At 54.3% G+C, this 18,447-nt stretch overlaps 1 protein-coding gene across 9 annotated transcripts in view; it reads right to left on the bottom strand.

Annotated features, from left to right (window-relative positions):
• Positions 1–18,447, bottom strand: part of NLRP1 (NLR family pyrin domain containing 1) — a 37,981-nt gene that overhangs the window by 7,993 nt on the left and 11,541 nt on the right. For 6 of the 9 annotated variants that reach the window (XR_004815810.2, XM_035716301.2, XM_035716297.2 and 3 more), the window contains exons 5-12: positions 13,157–14,789; positions 11,977–12,147; positions 8,024–8,194; positions 7,316–7,486; positions 5,833–5,922; positions 4,452–4,540; positions 3,732–3,894; positions 2,228–2,451 (exon numbers count right to left, since the gene is read on the bottom strand). Coding sequence is in view for 8 of the 9 variants with exons in the window: in XM_035716301.2 (XP_035572194.1) it covers positions 2,228–2,451; positions 3,732–3,894; positions 4,452–4,540; positions 5,833–5,922; positions 7,316–7,486; positions 8,024–8,194; positions 11,977–12,147; positions 13,157–14,789 (2,712 nt within the window). In the remaining variant the exon portion in view is untranslated. The other 3 variants (XM_035716302.2, XM_035716303.2, XM_035716298.2) reach the window with 3 other exon arrangements.

The following is an 18,447-nucleotide window of genomic DNA, read 5'->3' as shown; positions in this document are numbered from 1 at the left end:
TCCTCCTCCTCCTCCTCTTCTTCTTCTTCTAGACATATTGCTTAATCTTTTATTGAACCTATCAGCTGCTCGACAACTATCCTTTACGTTCCTTTCCCACAGATGGATGGTGCCCTTGTGCTGAAGGAGAGAAAGGGAGCTGCAGAGAAGATCCTGGGCGGAGGAGCTTCCTGTGCCTAGCCTCATGGGAGACGTTCAGAGCCAGCTGTCGAGGGTAGGGGCGTTTCAGAAACACGATCAGGGCTCAGGGACTCCACTCTTTATTATTATTCTTTAAAGATTTTATTTACTCATTTGACAGAGAGAGCACACTCAGAAGCAGGGGTAGAAGGAGAGGGAGAAGCAGACGCCCCATTGAGCAGGGAGCCTGACGTGGGGCTCCACCCCAGGACTCTGAGATCATGACCTGAGCCAAAGACAGATGCTCCACCAATGGAGCGATCCAGGCACCTGATTCCATTTTTCTTTCCATCTTTTTCTTGCTCCTAGTTTATAAATGATTCTTCTTACATATATGTTGTTTGATCGATGATCCTAATGCTTTAATGTGCATACTTAAAGTCTAAAGTATATTGACACATTTACCTATTTAACTATTGCGACAGTGCTGTAAATGAATCTATCAACCAATATATGAATGGAACATGAAAAACATGTCCTCCTTCATGATCTAACTACTCCATATGTATCCTGAGAGTGTTTCCCTCGTATAAGCTGCAACACACACTGTTCATCAAATCATCGATCATGATGAAATGAGTCAAGATCTGACATGGGGAACGGTATCAGGTTCTTCTGACTTGCTCATTAAATCAGCAGACACAGGATGCCTGCGTGGCTCAGCAGTTGAGCATCTGCCTTTGGCTCAGGGCGTGACCCCAGGGTCCTGGGATCGGGTCCTGCGTCGGGCGCCCCACAGGAAGCCTGCTTCTCCCTCTGCCTGTGTCTCTGCTTCTCTCTGTGTCTCTCATGAATAAATAAATAAAATCTTAAAAAAAATGATTTTTCTGTGTTGCAGTTGTTACGTGGGAAGGTTGGCAACCCTGCCCACTGCCTCTGCCTCTCAGGGCTGCCGTTCAGAAATCAGAGGTCAGCCTAATGGCCCTGCCTTGTTGGCTGTTTGTCCTTCTGGCGGCTGCCACGGCCTTCCTTCTCGTAGGGTTCTGTTTCCTGCAATGTCACTATCATGAGTCCAGATTTATTTATTTATTTTTTCCTCTCTCTCCTGCTTTGGATTCTTGGGATTTTTTTTCATCCTGAGAGCAAAGTCACACCTTTCAGTGACTCTGTAGAAATTTCTCGGCAATTCTGTCTTGGAACACTGCACCTTCTCCGTCCTGTCCTCCCTCTTCTTCTGGATTCTGGTCAGATGAGAGTCCGGCCTTCTCACAGCCTCTTCCATGTCACTGAATCTTCTTTTACTTTCCCACATTTTTAAATGTTTTCCAAGCTTTTGTTTGTTTTTAATCGATTTATCCTTTTTCCATGGCATCTCGCTTCCTGCTCATTTAAGGACTCCTTCTTTGAGTGTAGAAAACATGCTTATTTGATGGTTCTGTGTCTAGAGATATCGACATCTGAAGTCTTCATGGAGCTGATTCGGGTTCCCGGTGGTTTCCATTGCTTTTCATCTGTGGCGTCGCCTGGCCACGTGGGACATGTCTGACTGTGAGCTCGGAGTTCCTGGGGCTTTATGGGTTGGAAGTCTTCAGAGGTGAGATGGGGCAGGAAAGGTATGCTACCCTTTATGACGTTTCCTACAGGGAAGCCCTCATCCTGCCCATAGGGACGGTCCTGCCCCCCTGCCTGGTGCTGGTCCTTGGGAACTCCAATGTCCCTGTTGGTTCATTTGACCTCACTTTGTAGGTAGCTCTGTCTTGGTGGTCTCTTCAAAAACCTCCCCTGAGCGTAGGGCCTATTTCTTGCAAGGGACCATGAGTGACCCAATCTGGGGGAAGAGCCCTTAATAGATGCCAATTATTACTGTCATTGAGGACAACGCTTTCTACTTGGGGGAACACTCAAGGAACTCAGGCACAAAGAATTATGAGGCTGGGAGACAAAAATGCTTCACAAAAGAAGCGCCCAGAGCACGGTGCTTGCCTACTGCAACCGTCTCAACCTTTCTGAGGAAGCCACGTGCTTCTCCCCCAGGAGGGGGCCATGCAAGCCCCATCCAGGCCCATCATCACCACCCTCCCTGGCCCCGGCCCTCCCTCCTACTCACCTTGCAGGTCCACGAAGTGAGGGAGGCACACAGTAGCCACGGCCCCTGGCTCAGCCTTGATGTCAAACAGAGGCCCCGCCACCATCCAGCTGTGCCATAGGCCGGCCCTGGGCAGGTGCTGGTCCCAGACGCAGAATTCAATGTCAATGGTTGCTGGTCCTCTCACCTCAAAACGGAGGCCTGTGTTGGGCCAGTGGTAGGAGCCGGCCACAGGCAGGTGAACCCTGTGGGGTGGACAGGATATTACCCTATGCAAACTCACCGAGCACCTTCAGGATGCCAGAACCTGTGTAGGGTGGTGGGTTGGGTCGAGTGGCCACAGCCCAGCTGTCAGGGTCAGAAGGACCTGGGTTTGAGCCCTGCCTCCTCGGCCCTCAGCCTGTGGCTCCCCGGGCACGTCCCTGAGCTGCCCCAATCACAGCGTTCTGCTCTGTAAACCCGGATGAGCATCACACCCATGTCAGCAGTGTGAGCGCTGAGGGACCTGCGCGGACTTCCCACACACCAGGGGTGGTGGTGGTGGTGGTGGTGGTGGTGGTGGTGGTGATGCGACCACCACAGTGACGGCCATGAACCCGGCAGGTGCTCTTTTTTGTAACGGCCCATTTGCCAGTAACTGGTGACAATCTACCAATAAGATGAATGACACAGCCTTGGGGACAAAAACAGTTCTGCAGGGGTCTTGAGCGACTTTCCTAAAGGTCCCCACACGGAGAGTCCTGGGGTTGCGAGCAGTCAGCGTCCACAGAGGCAGGGTAGGACCGGTGTCTCAGCTGAGGTGAGGTGTGTGCTGGTGTTGGGTGAAGGGCCATATGCTGTGGAGGCAATGGTGGGCTTGACCACAGGTGCCCGGGCTGCACGGGGTGTGCAGATGGCGGGACGGGAGTGGGATCTGAGCGACGACAGATTGTACGACTGGGACACATCACCTGTACGGACGTTTCTCGGACCGGCAAGTGCATCTGAACACACGCTGGGTGTGAGCTGATCCGAGAGACTGTGATAAACATCACACCTGCTGATGGTTACTGTGCTCATCGAACAAAAGGCGTGACCCCGGGGTCCTGGGATTGAGGTCTGCATCATGCTCCCCGCAGGGAGCCTGCTTCTCCCCCGGCCTGTGTCTCTGCCTCTCTCTGTGTGTTTCATGAATGAATAAATAAAATCTTTTAAAAAAATAAAGAAAATGCTCTAACAACAGAAGATGGGAAAACAGAATAAATCTAGCAAAATGGCTGTGGAAGCTGGGTGAGGAGTACCCGGAACTTGCTTGGACACCGTGTTAGCTCGTGGCTGGAAGTTCTCATGGTAAGACCTCCTTGTCTGTAATACGAGCGCTGGCTCAGCATCTAGGCCGTGGCTGCACCTGCCGGCTTGGACAGGGATAGAGCCCAGAGTGCTGGGTGTGGCGCTGTCCGGGTGTGGGGAGCGGGGGTGGGGAACAGATGTGAGGATGGGGACCTGGGAGAGCCGCTGGGGACAGCAGGGCACCCCCATTCCTCACCTGTAGAGGCTTCCATCCTCGGCCAGCCACTCGGGAGCCACAGGCCCCAGGGGGCCCCAGAAGCCATCCCCGATCCTCAGAGGCTCTGTGTTCAGGTCCCACGGGGCAGCAGGAGAGGGTGGGCGACCCAGCTGCACCTGGCCTACCTGAGGGCAGCTTCTCTCTGGAAATGGGGCAGGACAGGAGTCAGCTCCAGATTCCCTATCTGGGAGTTTCTGGTCCCCTGTGGATACACCATGGCAGGGACCTCCCAAGGCTGGGCTGCCTGGCCTGGGCCACAGCGTTGGACTTCCGTCCTGCCCCTGCCCCTGCCCTCCCCCCGCCGTGCTCCTGACCCTGCCTCTCTCCAGTCCCTGCCCCTGCCCACTCATCCAGAAGTCCTGCTTTCCCCAACATGCTGCAGGTAGGCAGCTTGTGGGCAGAACATGACTCAAAAGATGGATGGGCAGGGATGGAGGGGTGACTCTCAGGCCTCTGAAGCCTGGTGTGGGCCTTGGGGGGCTGGGCCCTGGTTCCGAGTCTGAGCCATGCTATGCATGTTTGCAGAGAAGCAGCCCAGACCCCAGGCTGGGACAGAGGGAGATAGAAATCTTGTTAAATTCTCAGAGTGGAAGGTTCTCTGGGGGGAGCCCGCCCTGTTCCACCCCAGAGCCAGGGGGATGGAGCTTCCCTGGGACCCTTCCCCTTCGTGATACTCCTGGCCTGGACCCTTCACAGTACCTGATCCTTGTCTCTGCTGCTTGAGTGAGGACGTGCCACTTGTCTCTCCCCGACTCAGGCCCTCGGTGGGGACGGTCGCACTTGGCTTCCTAAGACACAGAAGCATTCACTCTCCCTGAGATTTCATAGGAAGCTGGGGCTGTCTCTGTGTCACCCTTGCTTAAACTTCCCTTGTCCCGGTTTGAATCCGTGGCCCGAGTCCAGGTTCTGCAGTAGGTCCCTGCCCTGGGAATGACCCACCGGCTCAGCCATCCAAGCCAGAGCTGGGGTGTCATCCTGACTCCCCCCAGACCCCCAACAGGAGCCGACTGGTCACTTGTCATTCCCTCCAAAAACCACCTTCTTTGTATCCTTTCCCCCCTGTCCTGGCATAGCAGCCACTCGAGTCCCCGCTCAATGTCATCCATCGTTTCTGGGGTAAAGGCTTCACTGTGCCCACCTCCTGCTCACTCACCCTCTCGGGTAAAATTTACCTGGAGCTTGCTTGTCAGACACACATTCCTGGACACCCCCACCCCCTTCCTGGCCCAGAGATTCTGATTCAGCAGGTCCGGAGGGGACCTGAGAATCTGCATTTCTAACGAGGTTCCAGGTGATGCTGGGGCTGGTCCCAACACCTGGCCTCGGCTGTTCCTCAGAGGAGCTAAGCTCCGAGCCTCTACCTCTGCCTGGAATCTGCCCCTTCTCAGCGCAGCATGCCCCCACCCAACCCCCCATTTCTCAGGGCTCAGCTGTGCTCCTTTGGACAGGGTCCAGCCAGCTCTGGAACATGCTCACTCTGGCCCTAGGTACAGCTTCCCGGGCTGGCGGGTGACTTGGGGCAAGCTTTTGGTGCACTTGGGGCCAGCTCCCTGCAGCTCCCTGCGGCTCTCTGTGATGTGCCTCACACATGGTGGGTCTGCGGGAGCGTCTGCCTGGCCTCACGCCCTTTTCTGTCCACTGTGGGTGAGTGCGGCAGCCAAGAACCCACTGATGCACAGTCAGGCCCCACGGGCCCCACACCTGGGTAGGGGGCAACATGGTGGGTTCCCTGCGGGGAGGATGGACTCTGACTGGGCCTGCCTGTCCACCTGCCCGTCTGCTTGCACATCCGCCTGCCCAGGGCTGGTCTGGTCCGAAGCCTCTTGCTCCTTGTCTTTGCCTCTCCCTTGTGGTCACTGTTCCTCATTCCCAGTCCCACCACTTTCCCGGTGCCTCTGCTGTGTTCGTCCCCCTGGTCATCCGCCAGAAGGGTTGAGCCTTCCTGGCATCTTCCTGGGTCTGTCTGCCTCTACCCCGGCTCTTTCCCTGTTTATTGGCTCTGGGGGGGCCTCAAACATGCCTTCTTGGGCTTGGGTCAGCCTGACGAGGCTCTGTGTCCCCCACTCCCGGTCCTTCTTACCATTTGCTGCAGATGAACAGCTGAGGCTTCTCCTCCTGCAGGGCCCTCAGCATCTGTGTCATCTCCTCACTTAACTGGGTCTGGTCCAGCCTACAAACACAGAGGAAGCCTGGTTCTCCTGGGGTGGCGGTGGTGGTGGTGGTGGTGGTGCACAGGATCCTGCAATGCTCTCGAGGGCCAAGATGTGACAAGTAGCTGCAGAGCAGGGACACGAGTCCCTCCCCCTGGCAGAGACCAAGCCCGGGAAGCCCTCCCACGTGCAGGAGACCCCTACGTGGGGAGGGGGCCAGGGGTGGAGGCAACAGCCCCCGGGTCATGAAGGGTCAGTGTCAGCTTGGGGACGGCCCCTTGCACACTGTCTAGCGCCCCAGCGTCCAGCCCCCTGTGTCTGGCCTACTCTCCCTAGGTCTGAGATCCCAGGCTGCATAGATGCCTCCGAGGGCCGGCTGGAGCTGACTGGGGTCAGGGCATGTGGGTCCTGGAGCCCCTGGTCCCCTGAGCCCAGCCAGGGCCACAGGGAGGGGTGTAGACAGAAAGAGCCATGGATGTGTTTTCAGGCCATGGAGCAAAGAGGCAGGAGAGAGCAGCCTTGGAACGGCTGCTCCAGGACAATTGTGCAGGCGTCAGGGCGGGAGGGAGGGCGGCCCACTGCCTCTACCCTGCATACCCCCTCTGCTCTGTGTCTGTCCTGCCTGGGCCGGGCCCCCGAGGCTACAACACCCCTGCCTGCCCCCCCCCCCATCCTACATACTCAGAGGACCTTGGCTTTCCCTTCCTGGCCCCCAGCCCCCGGGGGAGCTCAGAAATGTGTATTTGTTGGGACGCCTGGTGGCTCAGCAGTTGAGTGTCTGCCTTGGGCTCAGGGAGTGATCCTGGTCCTGGGATTGAGTCCCACATTGGGCTCCCCACAGGGAGCCTGCTTCTCCCTCTGCCTGTTATCTCTGCCTCTCTCTCTGTATCTCTCATGAATAAATAAATACAATCTTAAAAAAAAAAGAAATGTATATTTGTGTGTCTGCATGACGAGCATCCCCCTCGTTCCCAGCGGAGTGTGAGTCAGGAGGGCAGGGCCCGTGTCTTCTTGCTCTGTCCCCTGCCCTCCCGGCTGGGCCCGCTGGGGGCTCCCCTGGCTGACAGAGAAGTGGCCTGCAGGTCCCCCTGCGCGTGCCCGCCACACTCTGGGTCATCACGTCATCCTGTCCGACTGTGTCCCCATATGTCTGAGTTCTGACCTGCGTTGTGCTCCGTGCAGCTGGCAGGGTGGACGCCAGGGCCCATTACACATGTGGAGACACCTGAGTCTCCGCTGAACACTTGCACCCAGGCCCGTGGCCTGAGTGGATGGTGGGGCTGGCGAGGAGCCCAGGTGACCTACATTCTTGGGGCCCTTTGCCTGCCCCTGTCCACCTCCCGGCTCCATCGTCATGGCCACCCTGCGGGGCTCTGTCCCCCCGCCTCTACCGCCAGGTCCCATGAGCCTTACCACAGCAGCGTGAGCTGGCAGGTGGGATGCCCAAGGCCTCCGCACAGCAGCCGCACGCCGACGTCGCCCAGCTCGTTCTGCTGCAGGTCTAGTTCCGTGAGGAGGGGGCTGGTGCTGAGCGCGGAGGCCAGGGCCCCGCAGCAGCGGGAGGTGAGGCTGCAGCCAGCCAGCCTGCAGGAAAGGCGCCCCAGGCCCCCGTCAGCAGCCCCAGCAGCCTCCCATCGGGGTGTCTGCGGGCTGGTTTCCCTTTCTAGCCCCTGGAGCCCTTTGGAGGTTCTGGGGTGACAGCCGAGGGGCCTAAGGGCTCTCCTGCCTTGCAGGAACCTGAGAGATTTTAAAATTCCGCCTGCAGCCGTGGAGCCATGCAGGAGGGAGAGGCAGCCTCCCTTTGTCCCCTGGGGTCCCTCCGGCCCCCTTGTCCACCTGGGTCTCCCCGCCGACCGCACGGTGCTTGAGGGGTGCCCAGAGCCAGCTGACCTGGGAGCTCTGGGGGTGCAGCCTTGAGGGTGCCTCCAAGGCAGGAGGACAGACGTGAACCTCCAACACAAGGAAGTGCAGGGGAGAGAGGCGGCTTCAGTGGGAACGGAGGTTCTGTCCTGGTCTGTACCCGGGCCCCTGGCTTCTGTCAGCCCTGCGTCCTGGGGCGGCAACCCCGCCCGCCTCCCTTCCACTCCCCTCCCCCCACAAACTGTCAGTGAGGACAATCACAGCAGCCGGCGGAGCCTGCAGGCCGGCTGCCTCAGCCCCCTGCTCAGATGCTGGGCTCCAGCGTCCAGGAGCAAGTTGAAACTCAGCTCCAGCTCCGCCAGGGCCGGGCTGGCACTCAGCGCAGAGGCCAGGTCGCTGCAGCCGTCCGCCGTCAGGCCGCAGCCGGCCAACCTGTGGGAGACACACACCCGCCCATGCCACACACGCCTGGGACCGGCCTCTTGTCTTGGCTGACGGCCGGAGGCTCGTCTCCCACCTGCCTTGCGTCTCACCTCGGTGAGGTCTCGCGTGAGCACCGTCTCTACTAACCTGCACGGCCCTCCCAGGCCAGTAGCCGGCTTCCTGGCCCCCCCCCCTCCACCCCGCTTCCAGAGTGTAAGCTCCCTGAGCAAGGACCTGTGCCCATTTCTGTTCCTGGCCATTGTCCTGAGTGCCCAGGATGGTGTCTGGCACACAGTAGGCGCTCAGCCCTCAGCCACCCACTTCTCTGCCCCTGAAGCCATGCGGTCCCACCTAGCCTTCTTCTCTCTGCTCATGGACCCTTGTCCCCGTGGCGCCTGGATCGGACATGCTGAGGATCCAGGTTGGACACCTTGGAAGAAGTCATGGTGGCAGCCATCCATGCCCCGGGCTGGGGGCCTCGCGGCATGCTGGGTGATCTAGTGGGGACTGCTCTGGATACCTAGTGCATCCTGGCAATGCCCTTGCAGGGGTGGGGGTGGGTCCTCTCATCTGCTTCAAGTCAGGGTGGTGGTCCTCGGCTGGGCGGAGGGGAAGGGTCTCCCATCACCAGGCAGGGGTGATGTCTGCCTTTATCTTTCTACCGCCTTTGGGGCACGAGTCTGGCAGCTGGTGGGAGGAGAAACCTGGCATCTGGTGGGCTGTGCGGGCACGCTGGCCTGCGGGATGGTGTGCACGCACCTGCTTGTACCTCTGTGTGTGGGAAGGACTCTGGCATCACACAGTACATGGGAAACACCATGAGAGTGGGGCTTGTGGAAGAGGAAAACAGGCTTTATATCCAAGTACCTTTAATGGCACTTTCCCCCCCCTGATGTTGGAGCTGGGGACACTGCGTTTTCATTTTGTATTGGATCCTGCAAACTGATTAGCTGGTCCTGAGCAGGTGGGGCAGGTTTTCTCTGCTTAGGGAAGAGAGTTGATTTTGGAAAGGGCTGAGCTTGAGGAGCCTCTGGGATTCCCCAGAGGAGAGTGTCAGGGTGGGGTATAGGAGCTAGGGCTGTACACATGACAGGTGCCTGCAGGGAGGGGGCATGGGATGTGATGGGAAGGCTCTGACGAGGAGGGAGGAGGCTCAAGGTGGTGCCCCCTCCCCAGGCTAAAATCCCCATCTCTCTTGATGTCCACAGGATCTGATTTCCCCTCCTAGTTTTTCCCTGGACTTCCTTGCCTGGCCTGGAGTCTGAGGTCCCCTGCATCAGGGACATGTCTCACTACCTGGCAGCTTTGTGTGTGCCCTTAGCCCTTAGTTACATCTTCCTGGGCAATCTCTGCCTTCCCCGTCTGCTCCCAACCCCAAACCATACAGACCGTGGTCCGAGAAAGCCAGGGGTCCAGCTGGCACAGGTCCCCACATGTTACGCCCATTGCATCTCATACCTGAAGGTCGCCTTTGCAGACGGCCACCTCCCACCAGCCACACCCTCCTAGACTGACATTTCCTCGCCTGGCGTGTCCCAACTCCCACTCGTGGGCACACCCATTTCCGCCAGTTGCATCTCTGCTTTGGCGACCCATCTCGGCATCAACAAACGTGTCTCTCCTGTGGCTTCACCTGTCTCCAAAGACCCGCCATTCGAGCTGCACTGTGTGGATCCCTTTCTCAGGACTTGTCTTCAGCTCTGGTCACCGGGGAAACAGAAATGCTTGTTCCTGCTGTGCCATGCTCATAGGTTCTTTCCTGAAGGCCCATAGGACATGGAGGTGATGAAGGCCTACACCCTCATGAGGCTGTCTGATGAGGACAGCTATCTTTCCACCAGGGCAAGAGGTCAGAGGTAGAGGCCAGGATTCCTGAATCTCTTTCAAAAGTCTTTCCTGCCAGACCTGGGCAGCTCTTGTCGCAGTGGTTTTGGGAGGGGACACAGGAGGTCACAAGGAGGTCATACGAAGCTGGATTTGCCTTCTTAATCTGTTGGCTCCACTTCTGCTCCGTCTCTTACTGCTGCCTTTTCTTTGCTCCCCTGGGGATCTAGTTTGGATTCCATGGCCGTCATCATCAACATCCTAAACACGACCTTCCACCGCATCCTTCTGGCTAACCCCAAGCTCCACCATTTTTCTGCCTCCCCCCAGCCCCCAACCCTGAACCTAACACCCAGTCCCTGCCTGAGGGACAGGGCAGGTGGCGGCCGCTAGGAATCGCACTATCACGGGCCTCATCGATGCCTGGTGGGCGGAACCCCCCACTTCACAAGGTCCACTTCAGAACGCTACCTTCCCTGAACCTCCACATGCTCAGCACCCAACTCCATGCCTATGTCACAGAGAAAAACGGGGCTATCAGATGGGGACCCTGCAGCATCCCATTGTCCAACCTGCATGCCTCCCTCCCTCTGTCCCGACCCTGCCTCCCTCCCTCCTATGGTAGAGGAAGCACTCCTTCCCCTCTAAGGCCAGTGATCCCTCTACTTCCCTGACGCCATCACTTACTATTCTCCTTCTGTACCTTTCATGGTCGAATTTCACATTCAGGTCTTTCCCTTCTTAAATGCAGGCCAGTGGTCACACACATGCATTGTCAGCTGGTCCCACGTTTCCCTCTGCTTTAACTCTTCCCTCCTCTTTATCACCCAAGTCTTGATATTGAGTCTCATTTTCTGCCTCTGCTTCTGCTTAGACTGGAATGGCTCACTCTGGACGCTGGCTCCCCTCACATCGCAAAAGCTGCTCCTGCTAAGATCATCCATCATGACTTCCCTATCTCAAGTCCAGAATCCAACGGTGGACAGTTTTCACCCCTTGTTTTACTTGGCTTCCCTGCAGCAGCGATCCCTGCTGGCCACACTGTCCTTGGAGCCCTCTGTCCTCTTAGGCACCACCACGGAGCACGCCCTCCTGGTGTTCTTCTCACCTCCCTGGCCGCTTCTTCTCAGTCTTCTCTGTTGGCTTTTCTTTTCCTGAGCATTACACGTTGGGGGGATCTCCCAATGCTCAATGTGCAAGCTTATCCTTGCATATGAATTTTAGGATCAGCTCGACCCCTTCCACAAGAAAGGCAGGTATGATTTTGATCTGGGTCGAGTTGAATCTGTACAGCGGTTGGGTGAGTGTCGCCACATAAGGATATTCATTTTTTTTCCCATTCATGAACATGGGATTTCCTCCCATTAGTGAAGCTTTCATTTAATTTCTTTTCATCATGTTTTACAGTTTTTGGTATGTAAGCCTTGCCCTTCTTTTGTTAAATTTATTTCTAAATGTTTTTATTCTTTTTGATGCTATTGTAAAGAAGAGTTGTTTTCTTCATTTCTTTTTTTTTTGATTGCTCATTGCTAGTGTGCAGAAGCACAATTGACTTTTATCCTAAAATCTTGGTGAATTTGTTCATTAGTTCTCATAGCTATTTCTGTGGATTCCTTACAATTTTCTATACATAAGATTATGCTATCTTCAAATAACTAGTTTTATCTCTTCCTTTCTAGTCGGGGAATCTTTTATTTCTTTTTCTTTTCCTTTTTCCCTTTTCTTTTCTTTTTTTTCCTTACCTTACCTTTCCTTTTCTTTTTTTTCTTTTCTCGTTCTTCCTTTCATTTTTCCTTTTCTTATTCCTTTCCTTCCCTTTCCCTTTCCTTTTCCCTTTCCCTTTCTCTTTGTCCTGGATGGACCCTCTGGTACAATGTGGAATAGAAGTGCCAAAAGTGCGGTCAGCTTCCACCTCAGGTCTCCTCCTGCCCATCCCTGCTTCAGAGCAGACCCCAGGACAGACTCACCGCACAGTCTCCAAGTGGCAGCAAGGGAATTTCAGGACTTTACAAAGACTCTGAACTGCGGGGTGGCTCAGGTGATTTCCACTCAGGTCCAGCTCCTTCAGGCTTCCAGAGGCCCGGAGAGTGGAAAAGAGAGCCTGCCAGCAGGCATCTGTGACTGGGACCCAGCTGAACCTGGGGGAGGGGGAGAGGGAAAAACAATCTAATGCCTGGGAATAGAGAAATGGTTAAAGCAGTCACGGCGCCTTCCCCATGGAGTATCGACCATGTGGTCATTCAGAATGAGGTTGTGCTGGGCTTCCTCATCACACAGGAAGACAGCATTGATATAACAACTTGGGCACCTGGTTGACTCAGTAGGTGGAGCGTGTGACTCGATCTGGGGGACATGGGTTTGAGCCCCATGTCAGGGGTAGAGATTACTTAAAAAATAAAATATAAAAAATAAAATATACAGTATAGTTCAGCTCTGCCAAAGAATCAAACACAGCCGAAAAACTGGGGGCACCCGGGATCTCTGTTGATGAAGCTTCTGCCTTTGGCTCAGGGCGTGATCCCAGGGTCCTGAGATCGAGTCCTGCATTGGGCTCCCTGCCTGCATCTCCCTCTGCCTGTGTCTCTGCCTCTCTCTGTGTGTCTCTCATGAATAAATAAATAAAATCTTTTTTTAAAAAAAGTATCTGCTCCATCATCTCAAACAGGGTGGGACTCAGGCTGAGTGATAGTGCATCATTGGCAAAAAGAAGCAAGCCAGTTTTTCAGGGGGGAAGATAGAGACTCTCTTTCAGGCATACACATTCTCAGGGGACGGGGGTAGGGGGACGTCTCAGGGCCAATGCCTTTGTCAACAGCCACCAAAGGGTTGCCTGAAGCAGCTGAGCGAGTAGATTCTCCATGAGAGAGAGAAACAGAGACAAGCTGGCTGGGTGGAGGGGACCTCAGACCAGCATGGGGGGTGGGAAGGAAGGTGCTCAGGTGAGAAGATGGCAGTTGTCAAAGAGACAGGCAAGAAGCTGCAGAGGTTCTCAGGTGGACAGGGAACGGGGCTCAGATTTGGTGAAGCCACTGGCGACTTGGGTTCTTTGGTCCCTGGCGCCAGGCTGAGTGGGAGCGGCTGCAGCGCCCCACATGGGGGTGAGGGGGACCTCGCCATGGGTCTGGCGGAGTGGTGTGGGGGACTCACAGAGCCACACTGGAGGGCCTCCATGCTTGTCCATCCCACCGGCTCTCATTCAGTTGAAGCCTTTTCACGTGGGAGCAGAATTTAAAGCAGAAAGTGCACACCAGGAACTCCACGCCAGTTTGGACACACATGCTCCTTCCATGGAAATGGGCCATGGCCCGTGTCAGCAAGTCCTCGTCCTGAATCTCGTACAGGCAGTGGAGCAAGTGCAGAGAGCATGGCTGAGGTGCGGAGAGCCGAGGCCAGAGCCCCGCCTCAGCCCAGCGCAGCAGGTCCCGCTTCCTCTCCCGGGGCAGCTTGCACTGGAACACCGCCTCCATCTCTCGCTCCCCTTGCTCACTCAGAAGGCCAAAGAGGAAATGCGTGGTTGGGGCCCCAAACAGGTCATGTCCCTCATACACCTCTAGCAGTTTCTCTGCCCCTCTGATGCTGTCGGGGTGAGGGCTTCCGCCATCCTCACCCCCCAGCACGCAGGACACGGCTGCAAAGAACTCCTGGAGACAGCGGTGAGCCAGGTGGTAGTTCAGAGGGGAGGGATGCTTTCGGAGGATGCCTGTCTTTAAGAAAGTGGAGATGGTGGCCTCATTGAACCCGTGCTTCCTGAGGTCCCTCCTGCTGAGCAGGTTCGTTCCCTGCCAGAAGCCCTCAGCGGCCAGGGAGCAGAAGCCCCTCAGCTGCGCCCCAAGGAGTTGGGCTGGGAGAGCCTGGGAGAGGTAGTATAGCCAGAGGGCCGTGGTGGTCTGGGATGAACCCAGTGAGAGCTCCTCTCCTCGCTGCATCTGCTTCTTCAGGCAGGTGCACAGCAGCCAGGACACCAAGGGCACGAGGCACATGGTTAACAGCGTTGGGTTTAACTCAACCAAGCTGAAGGCTTGGGTGGCTTGGCTTTTGTTCTTGAAATACTTGTAGAAGTACTCCCTCCTGCCGGACTCGGAGAACCCCAGGACCTCCACCCAACATAGCTGCCCCACAGAGGGAACAAGCCTCCGCAGAGCTGTGGTCCGCACTGTAACCAGCAGGGACACCTCGGGAAGCACAGTTTTGCCCAGCAAGCTGCCCAGCAGTGCGTGCACCGGCCGCTGCTTGCTCCAGGACGAATGCAGCTCTGACTCCTGCTCCCCTAAGACCCATCTTGGCTCATCCAAATCATCGAGGATGAAGAGCAGCCGCCCTGGCTGAGACAGGATCTGTTCAGCGGGAAGTACAGGGCCGGCCTGGGCCTTGGTGATGAGCTCAGTGAGGCTCATGGTCTCGGACCGGGCCAGCTCTCTGCAGTTGAAGTAGAAGACATGTCGGAAGCGGTCCTTGTAGAGCTGGCCTTCCTTCCACGCCGTCCTTATCTGCCTGGCCAGTGTTGACTTCCCGATGCCTGCAACCCCGTGCAGTATGACTGTTTGGGGCTCTTCCTGGGCACCTAGGCCTGGGCCAAATAGGTCTTCGACCTCAATCAAATGTCCTTGCTTCTCTGCCCCATGGTGCCATCTTCCCTTGGTTAAGGACTCGTGGCCTCTAGGGTAAGGCTGATGCAGAAGCAGCAGCTGTATGAATATCTGGTGCAGGTCCTTGTCTTCCCACGACCATGTGGGGTACGGCTTCTTTCTCCTCTGGTGCTGATACCTTTCTGTGATTCCTGCTAAGGGAGGGAAAGATGGGACATAAAGATATGGAACAGATCTGCCCCTGAGCTCACTCATTAATCCACTCAGCATCTGCTCTGGGCATCCCCTCCAAGCCACTGTGCTGTGCTGGCTGCCGATGCTGGCATGTTCTCACCTATATAGTGGTTGGAACATGGGCTACAGGAAGGAAACCCTAGCTTGCCCTGACCTGACCAAATCACATCCCCTGGTGACTTTCCTTCACACCGTAAATATTCATCAAAGGCTTACTCTGTGCCAGGTGCTGCTCCGGAGGCTGAGAGTAAAGAAGGAATGAAACACACACAACTCTGTTCTCCTGAAGCCTGTGGGCTAAGCCATTTGCCCCATTGGGCCTCAGTTTCCTTACCTGTAAACTGGGGGTCGTGACATGTCCTTGCAGGAGGTCACAGAGGACAGAAGGAGATAACGTTGGCTGCTGACAGTACCTTCAGCTCCTACCCCCGAGGCCCAGGCCAAGGATGTCCTTCTGGCTGCACCTGTGGCTGTCTCCCAGCCCTTGGTTGGGGCAGGCTAGGAATGCTGGAGGGGTCAGTGCTCCAGGAGGAGCCCTGGACCAACAGCAGGTGGCGGTACCCTGCCCCCAGGAGAGAGAACTCTGAGGTGTGTTCTACACGGTCCTGCATAGTTCCCAGCAACATCAAATCTCAGTTCCTCCCAGGGTCACATTCCTCAAACAGCAGGTTGCTTTGGCTTCTTTCCTTCTCTGTTTCACTTCTTCTCTCTCCTACTATTGCTTTTGGGGAGTATCTTTCCCAGTTAACCACTTGTACTCACACCCCCACTCAGGGTCCACCTCTTAGGGAACTGGCCTGAGACAGACGGGAAGGTGTTTTGTGAGCTGTGAGGGGCTGACATGTCCCCCAGGAAGGGGCCTCAGGATCCTCTCTTAGATTCTACCTGGAATAATTGTTAAACCCCCATGTCCTTCTTCCCCTCAGAATATACCAGGCGCTTCTCACTTCTCTCCTTTGGCAACTTTTAGAGATGATACAAGTGACTCCTTTGGGTCCTGAGGCTCAGCTCATTTTGGGAAACCTGCAGGGCTTCCAGAGTTGAGGGCATTTTTCCTACCTTTGTCAGTGTTCTGAGAAGAATCTGGGGGGACAGTAGGACATGTGGCCAATCCAGGCCTTTAACACGCAAGGCATTTGTACCCAATGCATTTGCATTGGGTGTTAAAGGCATAGATTGACTTCAGAGGTAAGGGTCACTCCCATCCCTGAAGTCATAACCTATAGACCTGTTTTTATTGTCACTTGTGAGAACATTTCTGGAAATTTGACAATCTTCTAGGAGCATCAGTGTGGCCACTCTGGGTCCTGGCTATGGGTTGCCCCACTCAGGGCCCTGCATCTGCCTGAGTTCCCTAGAGAGGGCTTAGTTTTTTCTTGGTGCCATGTTTTCCAGAACATCCCGTGGATCTGTTAGCGTGTCACAGACCTAAACCCTCTTTATTCAGTTATATGCTAAAAATCCTCCCTCTACCACCAGTACCTCTAACAATACACTTGGATGGGGGTTAGCAAACACCAGCCAAATCCAGCTGGACACCTGCTGTAAAACCTACAACCTAAGAATGGTTGCTAACATTTTTAAACAGGTGAAAAAAATAAAAAGAACTTCTCACTGCATGTGAAAATTTAATAAAATTCAGAATTTAGTGTCCATATAGTTTCATGGCATCACAGCCATGCCTACTGGATTAGATATTGTTTATGTCTTCTTTGAGGCTACGATGGAGAGTGAAAGAGTTGCCGTAGGACCTGTGTGTCCCCAAAAGCCTAAAATATTACTGTTTTCTCTTGTACACAAAAAACCTTGCCTACTTTTACTCTTTGTATGTCAAAAGGAACACCGTGTAGGTTTTGCACTTGCTATTGGACTGTTGTTGGGATATTATTTTATTCATGTTTCCCAGCTAAGGCAGTCATTTATAATTTAGAATTGGGGGGAACTGACATTAGCAGGATGGGGAGTAGGAGTATTTGTATCCCACCACACACAAAACAATTAGATAGCTACCTATTCGTGAATGCAAATAGCTTCAGGTGGGCCCAATAACTCAGTTAAGAACCTACAGCAACACAGTGCAGAAAAAGGATAACCACAAAATAAAAGGATTACTGGGGCGATCAGCCTCGCATAGACATCTGGGGAAGGGTAGGGACAATGAAGAAGGGTGAGGATGACAAATATCAGCCATACAACAGGTGCCATTGTGGTGCCTAGGGGTCTGCTCTAGGGAGGAACCAGCAGCCTTTGCAGCTGAAGACCTCAGTGATCTTACTGTGGACTCTCTGCAAGAGGACCCCATAGTGTTTGTAGGTGTGGACTTCAGTGGCCTGCTATATATTGGATGCCAGAGGCTTCTGCCATGGAGGTAACCTAACAGCCATTGCCACAATGGACTCCTCTGGGCAGGGATGAGGGGTAGGAGAGAGATAATGCTGAGCCCCCCTTCCCGAAAGTGCTATTGGTACGTTGTTCTGGAACCGAGGGGGCTAGCCTCCCCAAGTCTATACAAGGCTGGGACCCCAGAGCTGTGAATGCTCTGTGTGCATTCATGCTTTGAACTCCAGCTCTGTTGTTACTTTGTACGTGACTGTGCATCAGAACGCCACCATGAGGGTGCCTCCAAGCTGGAACCAGTGCCAAATGGGATCCTCTTGCCCATGGTATCCACAGGGGAAGAATAAGATGTCAGGAGGTCCCCAGCAGCCTTGGCTGTCAAGGACCACTTCCATCTTCACTGACACTGACCTCACATGATGAAACTATATGGAAATCACTAGAGCCTTTCTGGAACCAGAACTGTGACCTCTACCCAGTCTGTGCCTTCACTTCCACCCACAGATGAGGCCTTTCCCCACCAAAATCAGTCCATAAAGTCTGGATGAGGTGAAAGCTTCATCAAATGCACAGATATCAACACCAAGCTGCAAGAAACATGAGATGATAAGGAAACATGACATCCCAGAGGAACACAATACTTTTCCAGCAATCACCACCCTCCACCAATGGAGATCTGTGAATTGTCAGACAAAGAATTCAAAATAATTATTTCAAGGAAGCTCAGAAAGCTATGTTGAAACACAGGGAGACAATTCAGTGAAACTAGGAAAATGACATGTGAACAAAAGATGTTCAACAGAGAGATAGAAATCATAAAAAAGAAACAAGTAGAAATTCTGGAGCTGAAGAATACAATGAATGAAATGAAAAAATAAACATGCAATGGAGAGCATCAATAATACATGTGATCAAGCCTAAGGAGGCAGAGAAGACCCTGTAAACTTGGAGGCAGGTCATTTGTGACCATCCCATCAGAGAAGGATGAAGAATAAAGCATAAAAAAGAGTGAAGAAAGCCTATGTGAATTATGGAACACTACCGAGTAAAGTAATATTTGCATAATGGGAGTCCCAGAAGGAGAAGAGAAAGGGAAAGGGACAGAAAGCTTATCAAAGAAATAGTGACTAAAAATTTCCCATGGCTGGGGAAAGATATGGACATCCAGGTACATCCAGGTCCATGAGGCTCATAGGTCCCCATACATATTCAACCCAAAGAGGATTTCACTTATACATATAATAAAACTGCAAAAAACCAAAAAACAAACAAAAAAAAACA

Source organism: Canis lupus, chromosome 5 (genome assembly GCF_003254725.2).
Source record: "Canis lupus dingo isolate Sandy chromosome 5, ASM325472v2, whole genome shotgun sequence".
In the NCBI taxonomy this organism is placed as follows: Eukaryota; Metazoa; Chordata; class Mammalia; order Carnivora; family Canidae; genus Canis; species Canis lupus.
Note: the sequence above shows the minus strand (reverse complement) of the source record. Positions and strands in the feature narration are given on the sequence as shown.